General features: G+C 37.0%; 4 protein-coding genes across 4 annotated transcripts; 3 read left to right on the forward strand and 1 right to left on the reverse strand.

Annotated features, from left to right (window-relative positions):
• The first annotated feature begins 1396 nt into the window (after positions 1-1396).
• Positions 1397-3522, forward strand: LOC117628289. Its single transcript, XM_034360706.1, is given in 5 exon segments — positions 1397-1537; positions 1644-1772; positions 1857-2334; positions 2337-2536; positions 2921-3522. Coding segments are annotated over 5 exon segments (1248 nt in total). The 5' UTR covers positions 1397-1399; the 3' UTR covers positions 3224-3522.
• A 4241-nt stretch (positions 3523-7763) lies between these two features.
• On the forward strand, positions 7764-13550 carry LOC117628454 (E3 ubiquitin-protein ligase ORTHRUS 2). The gene is made up of 9 exons (XM_034360912.1): positions 7764-8333; positions 9515-10047; positions 10425-10550; positions 10954-11053; positions 11147-11208; positions 11282-11384; positions 11580-11724; positions 12028-12242; positions 12427-13550. The coding sequence occupies exons 1-9, from the start codon at positions 7887-7889 to the stop codon at positions 13255-13257; spliced, it is 2562 nt and encodes an 853-aa protein (XP_034216803.1). The 5' UTR covers positions 7764-7886; the 3' UTR covers positions 13258-13550.
• Positions 13551-13967: 417 nt separating this feature from the next.
• Positions 13968-16025, forward strand: LOC117628216 (mitochondrial import inner membrane translocase subunit PAM16 like 2). Its single transcript, XM_034360610.1, has 5 exons — positions 13968-14111; positions 14636-14706; positions 15200-15287; positions 15443-15573; positions 15693-16025. Exons 2-5 carry the CDS (start codon positions 14704-14706, stop codon positions 15819-15821), a joined length of 351 nt encoding a protein of 116 aa, XP_034216501.1. The 5' UTR covers positions 13968-14111; positions 14636-14703; the 3' UTR covers positions 15822-16025.
• Positions 16026-17590: 1565 nt separating this feature from the next.
• Positions 17591-19332, reverse strand: LOC117628163 (ethylene-responsive transcription factor ERF115-like). The gene is made up of 2 exons (XM_034360546.1): positions 18872-19332; positions 17591-18272 (listed from the first exon to the last, which is right to left on the reverse strand). The coding sequence occupies exons 1-2, from the start codon at positions 19002-19004 to the stop codon at positions 17710-17712; spliced, it is 696 nt and encodes a 231-aa protein (XP_034216437.1). The 5' UTR covers positions 19005-19332; the 3' UTR covers positions 17591-17709.
• Positions 19333-22146: the final 2814 nt, after the last annotated feature.

Consider the following 22146-nt stretch of genomic DNA (forward strand, 5'->3'; position numbering starts at 1 on the left):
GGCTGCTCCACCTTTGGGCTCATATAAATGTAAACTCATGCAAAAAAAATTCCCCAATGGTCCAATTTTGAGGCCCTAAATTCTTGAGCCTCATCGGAGCTGAACTGAAATGTATGAACATGGTTGAAACTCTTGAAACTCAGTGGGACCCATATGAAGGAAAAGCTGCTAGCCCACTTGCTGTGTTGATGACGCCCCTTGCGACTTCCGGATCCCTTCTCTCAAAAAAAGATGGTTGCTAATCAGTTTTTCGATTTTTTTAAAAATCATTTGACCAATAGCAACACGCTTGTCTCATTGGTTTTTTTTTTTATTTTTATTTTTTGGTGTTATAACCATGTCGAATCTTGTCCAATTTTTTAATTTTTTTTTAAGTTGAAATTTTCACACAAAAAAATAACATCAATAAGTTAACAAAAAACAAAAATAGCACCTAAATTATATTACACCATTATAAAAAATAAAATAAAAAAAACAAACCCCTAATATAGAGCCCAGGATATGGAGCCTCTCGCTATAAGAGAGATGCCTTAGACCATCTCCAACCCAAAGGGTGAAAACTCAAATTTTGAGTTTTGAGTCCAAAAAATTTCTCCAACCCATGTATTTTTGGGGGTGGAAATTTGAAAATTCTCAAATTTGTGGTGGAATTCCAGTTCCAATATTGCTTGAACTCAAATTTTTTCTAGGCCCAAAATCTTCTTTTTTTATTTATTTATTTATTGGCTAGAAGCCCCATGATGACTAACATTGCTGGGCCCACTAACATTTTTGTTTGGGCATGCAAATAAAATTTTGAGTCCTGAAAATACATGAAAAGTTGTATTTTGGAGGGTGAAAATTTAAGTTTAGCCCCAACATAGTTGAAGATGGCCTTAAGAGCCCCAAAGATTCCATTGAAGCTATAAATGAGACTTTATCAACCTCTTTTAGAGCTCCAACTATTGAAGATGGAATACTAATTCTTCGTGTATGTGATGATTTTAACTTGGGGCGGAGTGAAGTGATGATTTTAAATTAGGATAAGGGGTGTGAGGGTAGGGCCCAATGTATGGATTGTAAATACGACATTGGCAACAAAAGTTTACTTATACTTTTTATGTGGGATGGGTCATGTTGACTCACCAAACCAACAATTCTGTTACAAACTAGAATGGGCTGGTGGCAAAATCCGTTTCAGCCCATAAAATAGCAGCCCCGGCCCCGGGTGCAGAAGACGACAATGTTCTCCAAGAAACGACAGCGAACCGACGGCAGGACGAGTCACTTTGCCGCTTATTTCAAACGTGACAAAACGACGGACGTTTGGCATAAACCAAAACGAAAAACCGGCGCTTAAATTCAAAAGTTTAAAAAGAAATTCCCTTCAAACTCAGTGTGATGAGATTCCCGCCAAATCATGGGAAGCCATAGGAGATTATCTGAGACTTCTGCGCCGGAGCTGCGGTCAAAACTCAGAAGAGTCGTCTCAGGCCACGAGCAAATGAAGATCGCGTTCCACCAGCTCAAATCTCAGATCCGAATCGGTCTCTTCCAAGTATATATATCTAATTTCTCTCAAATTTTCAATTTCATGTGAATTCAAACTGATATATATATTTCTGAAATTAATCGGAATTACATTGTTTTGTATAATCATGGAGGCGGAAGAGGTCTTCGCCTCTCTCGCAATTCCATTGATGAAGCTTGTAGGTCTCAAGACGGTGGAGATGGCGAACGAGGACCGATTCACGACCATCATCATCCCAGCAAACACCGATTCTCATCGCCAGGTTTCAATTTAAAAAACAATTCCATCTCAACGTCACCTTCTTTTTCTTATTTTTTTAACAAAATTTAATTTAAATTAATCGCAGAGTTTCGGATCTGGATCGTCGGATCGGAACCGTCTCTCTGTGAAAGAAGAGATCTGCGCTGCCAAGGCCGCCATGGCAGGCAAGCTCGTAATGGAGAAGCAAAAAGATCAGCTGATTCAGCTGATCCGGATTCTCAAACGAATCGAGACTCAAGTCAACGCTCGCCAGAGCCACATGGTCCAAACCCTAACTCACCGTCGACTTTACCTCCACAAGTTCTTCCACAGAGCGATCGATTATCTATCCACCGTTGACCGCGTTGACCACCAGACCTTTCGAATTTCAGTATTGAAGCTCCTCCGAGCAGCGTTTCACGAAGTGGGTGCGGTGCTGGGCTCGGTGGAGAGCGATGTGGAGGAGCTTTTGCAGGATTTGGGCGCGCAGATGTGTGATCCCATGGTAGAGTACGTGGAGGGTGTTAAGGCTGATTTGAGTGATGGGGGTTGTGTGAGGTTAGTGGGCTTGGTGAAGGAGATGCAATGGCAGCGAGAGAGGTGAGGGTTGAGTTGGAGGCGGCGAGGAACAAGGCCTCGGTTGCAGAAGCGAGCAAATTTGAGGCTTTGAGTAGGCTCCGTGAAGCAGAGGACAATGTGAGCAAATTGAAGGAGTGTCTCAAGTTGCTGCCTGAGCCCAATAAGGCTTCTTCTGCCAAAGTAACCAAGGCTTTTGCTCCACACAAGGTACCAGCCCTTGTCTTTGTTGCATTTGAGATTTCAATGTTGGATATGCACTATTGCTCCTATTAGTTGCAGTGACACATTAGAAGATGACATCTAATCTAGTTAACTAATAATTACTTAGTGAATTTGAGTAAAGCTAGAAGGATTATGTTTGTTAACCGTATTAGTTGATTTCATAATTTTGAAACTAATATGTTGTTCGTCATAATAATTGATGTAATAAGTACATCTCAACTGTCGCATCATATGATTGGTTACTAATGTAGTTGTTTAACATTTTTCACACCATTTAGCCCTTATTAGCTACTAAAAACCCCTAACTCTGTGAGATGCATACTTAAATCTACTATGTCCTCTCTGTTTTTTTTTTTTGTTCATGTGAAGTTTCTAGGCATGGAGAAAGAACAAGCAAACGATGAGAAGCTGTTGTGGGCGCTGTTGGAAAAGAAAAGGAAGTATCAAACACCAGAGAGCCCACCTGGACCCAGCAAGCTTCTTCCCCTTCCATCAATTTATAAGCGCCAAAGATCAACCAGGGCAAAGCCAACAGCAGTAACTAGGACTTATTCACCGCGTGCAAGAACCACTCCACGTTTGGATGCTCGGATACAATTGGGCTCATCTCCTTCGGCGACAATTCAGAAAGCTGCTCCACCCAAGCAAATCTCTCCCAAAATGCATGCTTAACAAGGTGTGGATGTTTGCTGTTTATTTCTCAGTTTCAATGAGTAGGATTTGGACTTTTACCAAAAAAATTGAGTAGGATTTGGACTTGCCCAATGAGCATGCATAAACCATTTTCTCTGTTTTATGTTTGTGTGCTGTTTTTGTCCTTTTCAGAACTTTTAATAGGGTCAGGTCAGGCCAGGAGAATAGGAGACAGACAGAAAAGTAGACAAACTTTGGTGGGTTTAGAGAGATTGGGATTAAGATAATATCTTGGACCTGAAAAGTTTTATTCCAAAAAATGTATAGTTTTATATTAATATCCACTATTGATAATGGGGAAATTTGAGTCTCTGGATAAAAAATATTCAAAACTACCCATGCCTAGCTCTACATTTTGTCACTAGTTTCTATGCAGAATGGGAACTATTTCTTTATTACTTGGAGAATATACATGTATCAGATTCGATGCCATCTTATCCCCTGTCGCCGAAAACCACATGGTCCACTGAGAATACATGGTCGATGCTCCAATAGAAAATGCAATAGACAAGAATTTCTCACAATTCAGTATCATATTATAATTTTGATACGTGTAATGCTTGTGCACAAGATTGACATGCTTTTTAGGTATGTTTCATTTTAATCATGTTATTTTAAAAAAATAAATTTAAGTTTTAGTCACAAAAAATTTAATATAAAACAAGCATGTTTGGATCCGTTCTCCTCCATCAAAAGCAGTTCTTTATTTTTAAGATGCACTATAGGCTTTTATTTGTAACTTCCATTCTCTCATATAAAAAAAGAAGAAGACTATTTTTGAACTGCAATAAAAATTATAATTAAGACTAAAAGTAATTTTTTATTTTTTAAAAGGGTTTTTAGGTTTAAAGGTCCTTGAATTTTGATTTGATTTACATTTTGCTCTCTCAATTTTCAAAATCGTTCATATGGTCTTTCAACTCCAATTTCCTTAAGACCAATGGTCTTATTGTCAATTTTATTATCTTTTATAATTTTTTTTTGAAGACCTTTTCTATTGAAAGGGGCGATAGTATATTAAACTCACACACACAATACGGATGCTAAGACTCGAACCCAGGACCTTACCTGAGTGAGTAAATACTTCAAACCACTACACTAGTAGATCCTTTGCTATTATCTTTTATATTAAATACAAAGACAAAATAATATTTTTGTATTATTTTTAATTTCCAGCTTTCAAATATTCACTTAAAAAATAAACATAAAAACTGAAAACTGAAAAACCTTCTTCTTATCCTTGCCACAGTAGCCATAACTCCTTGACCGAACAGAAAAATGAAGACACGTGTGATTTGACAACGCATATTAGGTGGAAAAAAAAGTCAAGAAGCTAATAATGATGGTGTTGTGGGAGCCATGCAATGACAAAGGTAGTTTTGAGTAATCGTATTAATCAAACAAAATATTTTGTTTTGGTGAATAATAAAAAAGAGTATTGGTAAATCAATCTTAAAATTAATTGAGTATATTTTAATATTAAATTTTTATTAAATTATTAATTTATTATAACATAAAATAACTAAAAAAAATTATTAAATTACGAAATAAATATAATTTTAATAAGTGCACCCCTCATCATATTTAATCATAATCAAACATTCGCCATAATTTTATCGTCTTTAACCTATCCCCTTAGTCTTTCACTGGACAACAATACCGTCCACCACATCATCGTCGTAGAATGGAGGAAATGCAACTTCACTGAATATGATATTTGGTGTATTGGCTATTGAAAAAGAGGTACAACTTCCCTCATATGTAGTTGATTTGCCTGACACCATTTTTTTTAAAGGAAGATAACGGCTTTTGGGTCAACGAACTTTTCTTTCGGCCGATTGTTAATAATATGAACAAGCTTGTAGCTAAAGATCTTAGATGGGTCGATTGCATATTGGAATTTAGTCTAAATTGACTTGTGTTTCTCGTGTGCTCAATGTCCCAGGAAAAGCAATAGGGAAAATAAAATAAAAATAACTAAAACATGTCTAAACACAATCATATATTCAATTTGGAGCGATAGAAACAAATCCACGGAGGTACCAGAACACAAGAAGGTGGGGTTGGTAGCCTGATAGTGTTTGGTAGCGAATTTTTGAACGAGTTTGGTGTTGTGTGATAAGAGTGTAGAGTGTACCAAATATATTTCTGATAATTAAATATGGTGTATTTAGTTAATTTAAATATTATGATGTACTTAAATCATATAATGGAGTAAATTAATTTTAGAGTTAGTTTAGTAACACTTATAAAAAAATAGTAGATATTGGTCACAACAACCCAGCTGCTGACCACCATTAATTGCTCTCGCAAATCCGGGGATTTGGTTGGATTGCTTTAAGTGGCACTTTTTGGATACAGAAGATGGACTTTTTGAGTAATGCATTTAACTTTTCCATTTTAGAAGATAAATATAACTAAATTACTAAGGTGCAATGACAAAAAAAAAATGCACCTTTGATTTCCAATAATGCCCATGTGCAAGTTCTTTAACTACCACAGTGCCATTTCAAAAGTAATTCCCTTTTGTTTTTTCTAATGCTCAAGTACTTTTTATAACCTTGAGATTATATTTGATCATGTAAGACCATCTTTAGTTGTAGGGCTAAATGTAGTCCATGGTTAAAAATTTAGCCTCACAAAATATTAATTTTTTAAAGAATAGTGCAAGACTAAATTTTTCCATCTCTAATTATGCATGACTATATTTTATTAATTTGAAAAAACTATAGTACAACACTTATACATTCGACAATCATATATTATTTCATTTAATTAAACTACTATTTTTAAAAAAATTAAAGCCAACAAAGGCAATTTTGAAAAAAAAATAATTGGAAGGGTTTCAAGGGTCTGACCTTCAACGGTCATGACCCATAAATTTTTTTTTTTTTTAAAAAACAATACCAAACATTTAAAAATGTGAAGACCCAAAAAAAAAAAAAAAAAAAAAGGAGGGGTTTCATGAACAAGATTTTTTTATAATTGTTTTTAAACAACACTTGAAAAGATTTGAAAAGTTGACCACATATATTATTTAAAAAGAAAAAGAAAAAATGGAGTGGATAGGTCTGACTTCCAACGTCATTGCCAACAATTTTTTATACTTTTTTCTTAAATACTACGAATTGAGACATTCAAAAGGCTTTTAAAAATCTATATATATCAATGTTCACTGTCGAAAAGCACATGGATGGGCCCCACTAAAAATTTGGCTTATGCCAAAGCTGGGCTACATTTGGTCCAGTTGGAGGGCTAAAGGGCCAGGCCCTCCAAATTTGACCAAAATTTTGGTTAGCCCATGGCTAGAGATGAGTTTTGCATTATTTTAAGGCTATATTTGGGATATAGCGCATGGCTGGAGATGACCTAAATGTTAGTTTGTAAAATTAAGGCAATTATGAAGTCATGTGCACTAATTGTTAGTTAAGAATATCGATTACCTTCATCCACGATTCAATGTATTTTGTTCCTTATGCTTCATTCTCTTATTAACAATAAATAAAGGAGACTTTTCCATCACATATAATAAAGAAGAAGCTAACATCAACTTTAGTGCAGGCATAAGTAAGGTTCCTTATGCTTCAATTTTGTTTCAGAAAAATCGAACTGAATGGATGACATACACAGTAACAAGTATACTTTTGAATGTCTACATGTATAATCATTTGATTAAATTTATCGAATAATCAATAATTATTAACATTAACAAAAAAATGATCGTTATTTTGTTGATATAAAGATTTATCATATATATAAAGCAAAAAAGCATAAATGATGAAACATTCAAAAGTTTTTCAGTCCAGGCAATAGCTGGACTGGTATTTGGCCATAAGTTTGGGTTTTTCCAAATCTTAACCCCTTAATTTTTTTGAGTTGAGAGATGAATTGAACTAAAATTTGGAATTTTTTGGGTTTAGCTTCATGATTTGGAGATGGCCTTAGTGAACTATTTTTTCGGTGCAACACATGAATCACAATATGTACATAATGCAACTTACTCAATAATTTTTAAATAAACCTTAAAATTCCAAATATATAGTTTTCAAAAAAATTTAATCTTTGGTGTATTTTGTCAACCCAATGTCTTTTTTTAGCTTTTGTTTTATAAAAACAAGTAATATATAACAAAGAAACTTCATGGCAGAACAATAAAGGGACGAAGAAATCATGGGTAGATTCGTCATTACCGCACTAAAATATCATTAAATCATTATGTAATTTTATTTTTATTTTTATTTTTCGTAAAAGGAAATTGTATTTTATTATTTGTATGTGGGAAAACCTGGCCAGGATCGTACAGGCGAAGCGCACTCAAACGAGTCGGAAGCGGGATCGACATTTGGCACCAAAATTTGAAATCAGTCAACGAAAACACTTTTATTTGACTTCTACCAACGTGAACCATTCCATGATTGACACGTATCAACTTGTGTAGACCGCAGCACACCAGATTACCTCCAAAATTTCAAAACCACTCCAACACATTTCAATAACCCGCCGTCCCTCAATCTCCCTCTAATATATACATTCCGAGTCTTTCCAAATCCATCGCTCCTCCAACGTCTTTCCCTCACATTGTCCTTAAGTCTCTTACTCTCAGGCGCATTTTAACTTCCCTGTCCATATCGTACAGTCCTCCATGGCGTACGTTAGCCATCTGCCGTGCGACGGCGACGGCGTCTGCATGCTCTGCAAGAGGAAACCGTCGGACGAGGACAAGCTCACCTGCAAGACCTGCGTCACGCCCTGGCACGTGGCCTGCCTCGTGACCCGACCCGAAAGCCTGGCATCCACTCTCCAGTGGGAGTGCCCAGACTGCACGACGTTCTCCGGCGAATCTCCGGCCGCTCCCGCCGTGAACTCCGCCGGCTCCGGCAAGTTGGTCGCGGCGATCCGGGCGATCGAAAATGACGAGTCGTTGACGGAGCAGGAGAAGGCGAAGAAGCGACAGGAGCTGTTGAGCGGCAAAGCTGAAGTGGACGAAGACGACGGAGGTCGTCAGAAGGGAGGGAGGGACGTCTTGGATGTTCTGGATAAAATTTTCTACTGTTGCTTCTGCATGCAGCTACCGGAGAGACCTGTTACGGTTCGTACGATTCGTCTTATTCTTCTTATTTTTTATTTTCTTAATTTTTAGAAAAATATTTGTTTATGTTGTGGTGTGTTTGGATGCTGATAGATAGTGTTGGTTCTTCTCCGGATGTAGTGCTAGATTCACTGCTTATTTTTATGAACGACACTTCGTTTGCTGTTCCTTTTTCTTATTTTATTGTCGTTTCCCAGATCGTCTTAGTGTCGTTTCATTTTGTTTCCTTTGATTATTTAATTTAATTTCTGGTTTCTTCAATGGAAATTTTGATTTTTCTTAAACTTGTTCTGGGTATTCGAGTTGGTGTGAGGGCTTTTTGGCACAAATATTATTGTAATTCTTTTTATTTTTCTATATCTTGGACTCGTCGTCCTTGTTCTGCGACTGATTAAACATGTTCCTGAGAAATCGTGATGAGATGAGCTTGTTTTCTCTCATTTTGTATTCTTCCGCTTTTGGGGTTGATTATTACTTTTTTCCAAAAGTTTTTCTTCTTTAAAATGCTTTTTTTTTTCTTTTTCGCTATTTATGTTTCTGATGCTTTAATTTTAGTCGGATATCCCCAAATTTCTTTAATCTCTGTAGCTTCTCCAACTTGGTTCCTTAAATAGGCCCAAATGTGGAATTGATTAATTTATTTTGTGAAATTGCCTTTTGTTCCCTCTGATCCTGTAATTAGGGTAATGTGGCCCTATCATTTACTTTATGTTTTCCTTTGATGGCGCTCTACCTTTTTTGTTCTTAGTAGCAGTTCTTATTATTTTTTAGATTTCTTTTTTGGCACTCATTACTTTTTTTTTTTTTTGGAAATTTGAGTTTTCAAATATCTTCATGATGTACTTTACTAATGCTCCAACTAATGCAAAAGGAGTCTACCATCTGTATTCAATCTTTTTACTGACCATTTGACATCCTCGCTGGTCCACATAGTTTGTTCATTCCCATATTATGCTGCATGGGGCTTGAATGGGCGATCTGGTTAACATTTATTCAATAAACTAAGAAACTGCTTGGATAGGAAAATGGGATCTAGAATTTGTGTTTCAGGCTTTGAATGTGGTCTGTATTCATAATGTTTGTGTCATTGCCTATGAAACAGCAGAGGAGAATTAGTAGATTGTTGAACTGATATAGTTAACTCATGTTAATAAAAAATTGTTGTATGCTTTCGTTTCCAGACACCATGTGGACACAATTTCTGCCTGAAGTGCTTCCAGAAATGGGTTGGACAAGGGAAGCGTACTTGTGCAAAGTGCCGCAATGCCATTCCTCCCAAAATGGCAAGTCAACCCCGCATCAACTCTTCACTTGTAGTTGCCATCCGTATGGCTAAGGTGTCAAAATCAAATGTTACTGGGGGTCCTGCTAAGATATATCAGTTTATACAAAACCAAGACAGGCCTGACAAAGCCTACACTACAGACCGGGCTCAGAAGACTGGAAAAGCAAATGCTGCCAGTGGCAAGATATTTGTCACTATTCCATCAGATCACTTTGGACCTATTCCTGCTGAAAATGATCCAGAGAGAAATCGAGGTGTGCTGGTTGGGGAAAGTTGGGAGGATAGGCTGGAATGTAGACAATGGGGTGTACACTTTCCCCATGTTTCTGGTATAGCTGGACAGTCTAATCATGGTGCACAGTCAGTTGTGCTTTCAGGTGGGTACCTTGATGATGAGGATCATGGAGAGTGGTTCTTATACACTGGAAGGTTTGTCACTTGATCCTCCACTTAAATTGTGCCTTCTATTTCATTTCTCTTGAAGGTTTTTGACGTTCTTTATTTTGTACCATGATAACATTGGTAAAACCCTCTATGTTCTAGTTGTTCATATAAGATCAGCCATTGCCATGGTCTTAGGCTCCAATTCAAGTATTTGTTATGTTCATATATTGTGCACAATTGATATAAATTATTATGTTGTTTTTGTATCCAGCTCCTGTTCCTACATAGAGAAGTTTTCATATTTTATCTTTTGGTCTCTTTTCTCACCAGGCATCTTATGTTTATGATCAATTAATCTCTCTTTATTCACTGGTTTCCCTTATTTACTTTTGCTGCCTTGTTTACATGGATGTGCATGTCAGTGGTGGAAGGGATTTGAGTGGGAATAAGCGAACAAACAAGGAACAATCTTTTGACCAGACATTTGACAAATATAACAAGGCTCTCCAAGTTAGTTGCTTGAAAGGTTATCCTGTTCGAGTGGTAAGGTAAATATCCATGTTCTAAACACATACTCTCTCTCTCTCTCTCTCTCTCTCTCTCTAACTCTGCATATCTGTCTCTCCGCAAGTGACTTTTCTTCATAATATCATGGATGTCCACAACATATTGTAATTTTTTTTGGTCTTTTGTACTTTGGCCGTTAGATATACTGTGTTAAGACTTGTTCAATGACTTTTGATTTTTTTTCTTAAGTTCATCTGTTATTTGAGGGCGAGTTTGAATGACCATTTATGTTTTGGCTGATTTAACATCGGCTGATCCTATATGATTTGTTCAGATGAGTCAAATTCTCAAATTATGTGTCTTATGTCTTGGTATCAATTGTTTGTTATTGTGTTTTAACATTTTCCATTGAGCATAACCTATTCCCTTCCATTTGATTATTAGGTCTCACAAGGAGAAGCGCTCCTCTTATGCCCCTGAGAAAGGTGTGCGGTATGATGGATGCTACAGAATAGAAAAATGTTGGAAAAAGGTTGGAGTTCAGGTAAATAAATATATGCTATCCCAGACTATGGAAGTGCCTGATGGGTTCCTATACTTTCCTGAACTGATTTACTGAATATTTTTGCTCAATTAGGGGTTCAAGGTCTGCCGGTATCTTTTTGTCAGATGTGACAATGAACCTGCACCATGGACGAGGTAAGTTTTAGCTTCTGTTATGACCCCTTTCTTGGTAGACCTTTTTGATTGATCTTTCCAAATTGAACTGCAGTGATGAACATGGGGATCGACCTAGACCCTTACCTCCTATTCCTGAGCTGAAGAAAGCCACAGATATAACAGAGAGGAAGCAAAGTCCATCTTGGGACTTTGATGTAAGTTATTTTATTTTAGTTTTTCGTAACTGGATTTGAAATATTTTATTTTCTTGGTTTTGTAGTCATTGGGGCTCCTCTGTCTTAGAACATCTTGTCCCTGTCTAGGCCGTGGACAATTAATATTCATAGTAGGTCACTGCGCTTTGATATTATCATCTTGATTTCATAAACTATATTGTACAATGTTATCAGGATAAAGATGGCCGCTGGACATGGAAAAAGCCAGCGCCTGTCAGCAAAAAGCCTGTTCAAGCATTAAATCCTGACGATCGAAAGAGGTCAAGGAAAGCAATCAGGAAAGCACACAACACTACTGTCCGAGATAGGCTCTTGAAAGGTCTCTCTCTCTCTCTCTCTCCCTCTCCCCCCACCCTTTCAGTCCTACAGGAAAGCACACTCACTTCATCAGTATTATTTCTTCCTTCACAATCATAGTTTTGGTAAGGAAGTTTGATATGGGAGATTTGAGCCATTTAGAAAAGACCATTGACCGCTGGGTTGATGGTTGTTCTATGGACTTAGTTAATTTAGAATCTGCCAACAGGTTATTCATTAACTTTGTTTATTGTTGAGATAGTTAACATGCTTATGGTATATGATATCAGATTTCATGCTAATGTTGATTTGTCTTGATCTGCAGAATTCAGCTGCCAAGTTTGCCGGCAGGTGATGACTTCACCAATAACCACACCTTGTGCTCATAACTTTTGCAAGTTGTGTTTAGAAGGTGCTTTTGCTGGTAAGAGTTTTGTCAGAGAAAGAAACAGAGGTGGGCGGTCTCTTCGATCTCAAAAGAATGTCATGAACTGCCCTTCTTGTCCCACCGACATCTCTGATTTTCTTCAAAATCCTCAGGTTTGTTGTCATTTGTACATTTTCGTTTTAATTTTTTGGAAAGATAAGATATAAATCCTGGAATCATAGAGATGACTGCCTCCAGGAAAAAAATTGCTTTTGATTATCCTCTTTTGTCTTCTTGGCATCCAATGAAACATTACCTATGGAATTTTTCGTTGTCTTGTGGGATTGATCCTGATAGGTGAATAGAGAGATAATGGATATGATTGAGTCTCTAAAATCTACAAATGAAGAGGAGCAGAATGTGGATCCACCTGAGGAGTCAAGTGAAGAAGGAATGGCTGATTCCGACAATGAAGCTAGCACTCAGATGTCTGAAGGAAAAGTCGTTAATGATGGCGGGCAGAATTCTCCTTCAACCCACAAGTCTACAAGGAGCCCCAAACGTGTGAAATTTGATCTTGGTGATTGCTCAACAAAGACGGATGATGGGGAGGAAAATGAAATTCCTGCTGTCCAGGCTGATGGTTTGGAGGGAGATTCTGAGCTGGGAAATCCTAAAGAGAGCAACAAGTCAGTGTTTCCAGTTGCAAAGCATGGGAGGAAAGCTGCTGGTCAGGAGGCCCTGTTAGAGGAAGCAATGGGAGATGATGAAGGAAATGGTTCACCATCAAGTCCTCTGCAGGTGCAATCTGATGAGGATCCAAAAGAGAGCAATAAGTCAGAGGCTCCAGTTGCCAAGCGTGGGGGGAAAGCTGCTGGTCAGGCTGGTGTTGGAGCAAAGACCAGAGGAAGGAAGAAGGCTCCAGAGGAGGAAGCATTGGAAGATGATGAGGGAAATGGTTCACCATCAAGTCCACTGCAAGTGAAATCTGTTGAGGATGCAAAGGAGAGCAAAAAGTCAGTGGCTCCGGTTGCAAAGCGTGAGAAGAAAGCTGCGGTTCAAGGCAGCGTTGCGGCGAGGACCCGAGGGAGGAAGAAGGCTCAGGAGGAGGAAGCATTGGGTGATGATGAAGGAAATGTTTCACCATCAAGTCCTCTGCATGTGAAAGCTGACGATGATTTTGAATGATTGGTTGCATTGGTGGTGGGAATGTGGAACTTACAAGGGTTTTTGGTGAAGGTTGTTTCTGAGAATTCTAATAGCGTACACAGCTTATGGATCAAGTTGAAGGTTCTTTTTGGGAGAACCAGCATAGCATACGAACTTTTTTTTGTAAGGCTCAAATGTCTAAAGTCTGCTTGCTTAGATTATGACAGTTCTTATGTACTTAATGCCAAAACAAAACAATGGCTGATGTAGCTCATGGATCAATGTTGTAAGGTTTCGTAATTATGAAAGTTCTTATGCTATCTATTTCTAAATGAGTCTTGAATTTTGTTGTTATTTAAGGCTTCGGCCCACCAATTATGGCACCTATAAAAAAAAAAAAATTATGTTCTATTTTTTCTCTTTGATTAGGGGAGTAGGAAGAAGATTCGAATTTAAGATTTGTTTCAGTGTTTTGATATCGGAAAAGACCTACAAGTAGACTAAAAGTTAATTAGTAGTTCTGATTTATTGTAGTAATAAGCAATTAAGCATACGTGACTAATAGAGTTTTCTAAGTTTTTGGGGGGGGGGGGGGGTTAAGATTTTAACTTTAAAAAAAATTTATCTTGTTAAAGGAATAAAAATATTAAAAGTATTTCTGAAGCTCTAGTATTTTTAACTTGAGATTGACTCGGATTCGAATTTAAAAACCCAACCCGGTGTTTAAGGCCCAATTGAGTTTTCTAAGTTTGTAGTTGTCCTTTGCTTCTTTCTCACTCAATGCCAACAACCTTTCTCTGCTTCAGTTTCTGTAAAACCCTCTTCGTGTCTAAAACCCTAAACCCCTTCTTCCTTCAACCACAACCCAGACCTGTCATCACCAAATTCGATCTGTAAGTCTCTCTCTCTCTCTCTCTCTCTCTCTCTCTCTCTCTCTCTCTCTGTGTTGATGTACTTATATCGGGCAATTTCTGTTCTTTTTTTTTGGGTTCATCTAAAAAATAATTGCCTCTTTTCTCTAGCTATTCTTCGTATTTGAGACCTTTGCGCATAATGTTTTTCCTTAAAGAGAAATTCTTCAGAGAACACTAGACGTCTCTTGCTTGAGTTATTTTGTAACCAGAAACTGTATGAAAACTGTTGAACCAGAATTCTCGTACTGATGATGAACAATGTGGAAAGATGGTTTTCAATTCATGGGTGTCTTTGGGTCTGTCAAATTTGGTTTCTTGATGTAAGGTTTTATGTCATAAGTTTTGGGATGTTGTCATCTGAGGATGGTGGCGTGGCCCTAATGCTAGAATTGTTTTGTATTTCTGTTTATATTATCTAATAGTTAGTCACACCCTGAAAGGCACTGAGAGAGAATTGTAATTTGATTACAACAATATCTTACATATCCATTGTGCTATTGTAGGTTTCTTGGATCCTGACGGAATTGCCGTATTACTATATTTCTGGGTTTTATTCGCTTCTTCGTCAGTGATGGTATGTCTGCTGAATGATAGATTTATTAGTTTCTTCTTCAGCTTCATGCCATCTTTCGTAGTTTTTTTTCTGCTTACCTTTTAACCTTTTACTTGTGAATAAGTTTCCGTTGGTGACCCTTTACGAGACAGTTGCTATTTTATTTTTATTTTTTTGGAATTTTCCCCCTGAACAAGCTGTCCATTGAATATGCATATAAGACCTTGAACATCCATCTACAAGAAACACCTGATGATATATCTAATTAACATTCCAAAACTTCTAAAAATAAAGAACATCTTAAGAAACAATAGCCTGCTAGTCCACATGAATAAAGAAGAAAGGTCTATGATAGAATTTAGAGGAAACCCAATCCGACAATGATGCCCAAAAGCGAACTTTACCCCACAAACACCCTCCCCACTGTAATCGCAGTAAACTTTTTATTTTGTTCCATTTACACCACCCTACAATTCAACGAGATTTTCACTTAAGCCGTTCTTTGTGTGTACAGGCTGCCAAAATTCTTGCCAATGTGATTGTATTGGGCTCGGCAGTGTTGGGCAGGGCTTTCGTCCAAGCATACCGTCAGGCACTCTCAAGTATGGTTTCTTGCAATCCCAAATTCAACTCTTTTAAGTTACAGAATACGCATGCTGTGTGTAGTTCATCCTTAGGTTTCTTGCTGGTTTGTTGTCACAAGTATACTTACCACCTATAGTTTAAGATAGTTTCTTTATGGTATCACTGAATGCAGATGCATCAAAGTCTGGTGTTGCTCGGGAAGCAGTACAGAATATCAGAAGAGCAAGCAAAGCTATGGCTGAACCAGAGGCAAGGCAGGTTCTAGGTGTCACAGAGCATGCATCATGGGAGGAGATCTCGCAGGTTTGCTTTATTCATCCATTTTTGAACTCCGTTGTTTTCCCTGCATCTAAATGTTAGTGTCAAATCTTCTGAGAGAAATGTCAGTCATTTCATTCTTGAAACAAATTCCCTTATTGTAGAGGTACGACAGCTTGTTCAAGCAGAATGCCACGAACGGAAGCTTTTATCTTCAGTCAAAGGTCCATAGAGCTAAAGAATGCTTAGAAGGCGCTTATGCGAAGAAGGCTCAGGGGACTATGGATGGATAACTTGTAGGGTCATAATATAATATGTTTCGCTTCTGTTAACATTCTTCTCGGCATTCAGTGTTTGCACGGCTGCTGTATTTGTTCGATCTCCACGAGTATTTCCCTGCTTATTGTACCAATTGTTCCTTTGTTATTATTATGTTGTCATATTCTGGCATTGGTGGAAATATATACCTTTCAGTGTTATGGGGATCCTTTGTCTCATGATTTTTATGTGCCCGATTATTCTAGCTCGAATAAATTTAGTTAATCAAGTCCTAACGCTAACAAGAACTGCATTATGTTATGCAAATTGTTCACATATCAAAACATGCTCTTAAGAAAACTTTGAATAAACAGAATTTCCATCATGAATGAGCAGGCTCTCCATAATGGATAGTAGCTGTTCCTAACTGTTGTGGCCCAAATACGGTCCGGCCCGACACTAAGTCCGGTCTGGAAAAAAGTACAATAATTTTGGGCTGGCCTGACCTGGCCCGGTCCACAGACGACCCTTATGTTAGTTGTTGAGGAAGTGGACTGTGGAGCATATGCACGAGAGCGATCGCTTCTAGTTAAAGTGAAAGTGATTCTGTGACAGCCGAAAGGTTTGAAAATTGGAGCCGAAAATAGAAGTTCGAGTCGTCTATGAAATGAAAGGCAGAAGAAGCGGTGGCCAAAAGGTCAACAGTTGATCCAATCAAAATTGCCTCCCACTTACCAGTCATCTCTGATTTACACAAGTCAACCCCCAGCGTGGAGACTGGAGCTCAAGTCAACTCCCAGCCGATTTCTTTTTGGCTCCGCCCAAAGTTGCCTCCCACTTATTCAGTCATCTCTCTCTCAATGAATGATACTGTTATGTCATATTATATACCATTGGAATATCATAAAAGCAAATGTCCATTTACATGGTGCCGGTCGTATCCATGATTCATGAAACTTAGTTGTAACTGTCCCATTCATGCGTTTGATATTTGTGCATGTCTTCAAAGTTGAACACTGACCCATTCCCTAAAGAGAAAAAGAAGAGAAAATGATATGTGAAAGTTGAAACGCACATCTAACAATTTAGTGTTCATCTGTCCATTTTTGGTTATACGATTTTGGTTTTTAGTCAAAGAAAAGGAAAAAGAAAGAGGGAGACTCCATTATCGTGAGTGTAATACGTCGTTAATAAACAGTCACTCTGAAAAGTTACTTCGTAAATCTCATATATAGTAAAAGAGCGAAAAAATATATGTTGAAGAATATATTATCATGGGACCGTGTATGAGTGCAAGGCAGAAAAAACGCTGTCAGATAGTGTATGAGTGTGCGAGGCAGAAAAACGCGTGAGACCGTTTTCCCAAAGTACAGCAATCATATAGTTGTCGTGTTTAAACTCCAAAATCTTGTCACCCACTGCCGAATTCGATGACCGTTTTATAAGAGTCCCCACCAAGCTAGCTTACATATTATTCATTCATTTCAAAGCAATATCTTCTTCTTTCCAGAAATCAAATTATTCCCGTTTGGTTTCTGGGTACGTCTTTGTGATATTCGACAACTTAATTCCGTTCAGTTTTGTATATATGCACACAACACGGGCTTACCATGCATCTGCTAACATGAATCTGCTGGTGCCATGCATGAACATGACCCATGACCCACGACCCACATCTCTCAAGGTACCTTTTCAGCATCTTATTTATATGGTTAATAGCTCAATGAAACTTGGTTTTTATCATGAAGACATTTCTGTCAAATTAACCTTCATCATTCCAACTTTTTGATGGTCTAAACTTGAGTAGATAGCAAAAAGGGTTTAAATCCCGAAAGAAATTAACGAAAATAAAGCAACAGAAAAACACACACATCAAACTTATAATTATCCAAGTTCACACAGGTTTTGCTCTCCTCATCATTATCATCTTGAGTGACTGCCTTCAAAGTCTTTCCTATATTTATTAGGAAGATCCGATCTCGAACGAGAAGAACCAACCTGCATTCTTCGGAGCTCTTCTTGTTGAGATGGCATGGAAGATGATGTAGAAGATGTGGTGGGTAAGATTTGCGGTCCGTAATTCTCATGAGATGGCAGCACTTGATGAACATTATAATCTACGCTGTTACTTCCACCTTGAACATATGGTGCACAATAAATAGGCTGATGAGGAGGATTGGGAACCACAGGGTCTGTAACTTGAACTCTTTCAACATTTTCCGGATTGTTCAAGTTGTGTTGTTGTTGAGTGTTAATTGTGAGGTTGCCAAATTCTGAGCTCTCTTGAACTCTTTCCGGGAAGTTAAGCTTAGCCTTGCTTCCTTTGAACCCGAGAGCTGCTTCATCATAGGCAAGTGCAGCAGCCTCAGCCGTGTCATAAGTGCCCAGCCACAACCGTACTGCCTTATTCGGATCACGAATCTCAGCCGCCCACTTTCCCCACTTTCTCTGCCTCACTCCTCTATATTGTTGTCTCCTCATATTCCCTAATGAGGAAAGCATTGGTTAGAATACAAGAATAAAGATATTAATTTCTGAAAAAGAAGCAAAAACACTAGTTGTATATTGAAATTGATCAATATATATATGTAGTTTTCGTTGAGGGATCCATCTTTCAAATTATTTGAAGGACACCCTTGTAGAGCTTACTGTATATTGTATTTTACTAATTCAAATTGTTTATTTTGTAGATATGCATTCAAAAATCATTTTTACTGAACCTGATATCATTTGAACATCAAATTGAATTATTGAAATTTTAGTACTTTCTTGAATCAGGATGTTTGTATATTATTATCCCGTGGATGTTATTGTAAACAAGAAAGCAAAGAGGGGTAATACATATGCATATATATATTATATTTCAAATTAGCAGATGCATAGGATAATATATATGCATATATATATTATATTTCAAATTAGGAAAAACAATAACTTAAATTGAAGCAATATTATATTAATTTGGAGAAATGAATGCAAGATTGATAACATATAACAAAAGGGTTGGAAGAAAACCATATGATTGGAACAGAAGGAGGAATAAAAAAGAAAAAAAGATTACATGGCTAACAGCATATAACAATACCTCGATCTTGCAGTGCTGGTTGAGATCGGCTTTCTGCAGGGCTGGATTGTGAGGTGATTAATGGATTTCCTTGCACTTGTTGAAGTGGGGTTTGGTCAGTATTTCCAATTACCTGAGCTAGAGCTGAAATCATAACAGATGTGTCTTGTTGAGATCGAGATGAGTAAACAGGGAAGATTTGATCTTCCTCTTTCGCCTCCGATTCATCGGAAGGAAGTGGCCTCTTCCCATGTTTTCGATCCACTTTATGAAACTGGCTATTGATATACTGATAAAATATTATGTATGTATTGCTAAATCACCAGCAGGAGCAGCTGATTATAAATATTTGTTCTAGCTTTGATACATGAATTAAATTATATGGCTGACAACTCAACACCACAGCAGTAGAATAAATATTGGTCAAGATCAAGAAGACCAGCAAAGGAAGTAAAGAAAGAAAGAGATGGGAGAACAAGACATGAGAGGAGGAGGAAAAGAGGTGGGAGATAGGGTTTGCTACAGAAATCTTTATATATATATATATATATATATATATATATTTCGTCCTCGTGGTGTGGACGTTTAAAGAAAAACATCCTCCAACATTCCAGACTTTTTATTTTTAAATTAATTTAGTTCAATTATTATTTAATTACCATTCTACACCTGTCTTTCTTTTTTGCCAAGATTACTATTCTACACTTCGGATGCAAATATGCAAATTGGGCAAGTTGGACTTCCTTGGAGGTCAACCCTATTCAATTTGATACTAGTCATTCAACTCCCCTTTACAGATAACCAAACCTCATTCATGGAAATTATGGAGAAATCCTTTTCAAAGGAGATACATTAGTTATATTTATATATGAAAAATCTAGATTTCCAAAGTGAAACAAGTCTTAGAGGTGCGTTACTTAGAAAAAAGAGTTGAGGGTTGGAACGAGTGTATAACAAGAATTCTTGGAATGAATTTGTCTCAACAATAATAATGAATTACAACCTTCTACATAAACTAAATTGTTAAAATACATCAAGATCAAGATTTAGGTTTAGTTTAATTTGTCTACCCGAAGTATTTTAGGTTATATAATCAACTATATAAAATAAGCAAGTAAATCCCTTAATTAATCGAGGAAATAAATCTCCTTGATTAATTACGAGACTCAAGTCAACACTTCGAACATTTAACAAATCAATGGCAAATTATGAAGAACTCTGTGTTTTTGATTGATTGAATAAGTGAATTACATCTGAATTTATAGAGTAAGATAACAAGAGCTGCTTAACTCATCAGTTTGAAATTCAAAAACAATACACATCTAAACAAACAGACAACTATCAACATCCTATCCTTTGTAAATAGGAAATTGAAAAACAAGATAGAGATTATCCGTCTTCAAATTACTGAATTGATTAACAACCAATAATTAAGTCTAGAAGGTTTCTACAAACGCTTACCAGCCTCGGCTGATTCAGACTACCTGCTCCTTTGCATGGTGAATCACAGCCGTCCATTTTCCCTACCGTGCAAAATGCCTCACTCCTCTATATTTTTGTCTCCTCCTCACATATTCCCCAGTTTACACAGAACACAAATGTATGCATATAAAAAAGTTATTATTTTCATTCTAGTAAGTTCATGAGGAAAGCATTTAGTTAGGGTGCAATAACAAATTAAGATATTTCTAAATAAAGATCCCAAAGATGACAAATCAATATAGATTTCGAGATGGTATGTTTTAGAGAGAATTGTTAAAGGGTTCCAGATTATATTTCCATATTTTAGCACTGGAATGTGTCTGTTTATTTATCTTTATTGGGCTCTGGCTTTGTTGACGTTGATCAGGGTGGGCTTGAGATTGGGTTGTGATATTTATGGCTATCTAGGGTTTTATGTACACTCTAACCCATAAAGGATTCTACGCTAATGCATAATTTAAAGTCCAAACCATTATACCAACGAGATGATTTAGCCTAATAAAAAATAATCTTAACTTGCAAACTAGAGGTCTCAGGTTTGAATCCCACATCATTATAGTTGTGTGTGTGAGAAACTAATTTAGACTATTGCTTGTACTAAAAAAAAAAAAATTCCAAACCGTTATACTCTATATATACAATTAAGTATAGAAAAATTGAGAGTTGGAACGATCAATCCATTATATCGCTATGAACTTTATATATTATTTTGTTGGGTATAAAATCCATATGTAAAAAAGGGACTGATGAACTCTCAACCTAGCAATTATCGCAATGAATTTGATGTTCACAAAAATATAATTAGTTACAATAATAATAGTATGAGATTTTTCTGGTCAAAGAGAAGAAAAGACCAATTAAAAAACAACCAAAATAGCGAGTTAAGCAGGAAAAGGATTGGAGCCGTAAAGGTTGACGAATGGAGCCGAAAGACAGAGAGCATCGTCAAAGAGAAGCCGCCAAAACAGCAGCTCCTCAACTCATTAATTAATTGAATGGATCGATCAAAATCGTGAGTGGGACATACCGAGCCAATTCCGCCGATTTCGGATGGTTCTATTTTGTATGTATTGGATATAAAAGCTTAGGATAGGTTAGTTGGGTAGAGTAATGTACTCTTCATTTTACACTCGAATTCAAGTTCAATTTGTCTACCCGAAGTTTTTTATTTTGAAGACATTTTTGATTGAGAGGGGCGATAATATATTAAATTTTCACACATTATACGGATGTTAGAACTCGAACCCAAAACCTTGCCTGATTGAATAAATACTTCAAACCACTATACTAGTAGGTCATTTGCATCTCCCCGAAATTAAGCTAGAACAATATAGAATATATCTTTTTTTTTAAAAAAAAAAATTTTATAAAAAAATAATTGTGTTGACTCTTGCAACTTGAGGCAATGCCCAAGTGCAAAGAAATTAAGGTTTGAGGATTTTGTTTTCTTTTGTTTTTTGGACATAGCAGCTTGGAGGAGAGTGTGAAGTCCTTGGTTTATGAATTCGATCGATGATGGCCAGCTTTTTATGTCTTGATGAGTTTTGACTCCTTGTAGGTAAATCAACTCAAGAATTCCACTTGACTTTGATCACAACAAGAGGTTCAAATGGTGGTTACATACATGGCATAATTATATAAAAAAAAAGGAACAGTAATTATCAAATGGATTGATTTGAAAATTAGGTTACGTTCCACTCTAGGAGTTCTTTCTTTAAACAATTATTTGGAGCCGGGTTTTCTAATCACATTTACATTGCATGTAACGTGTGCGGTTTGAACAAATCCACACGTTTTGTGCACAAATAAAATTG

The sequence above is a fragment of the Prunus dulcis genome, chromosome 5, assembly GCF_902201215.1.
Source record: "Prunus dulcis chromosome 5, ALMONDv2, whole genome shotgun sequence".
Classification (NCBI taxonomy): domain Eukaryota; kingdom Viridiplantae; phylum Streptophyta; class Magnoliopsida; order Rosales; family Rosaceae; genus Prunus; species Prunus dulcis.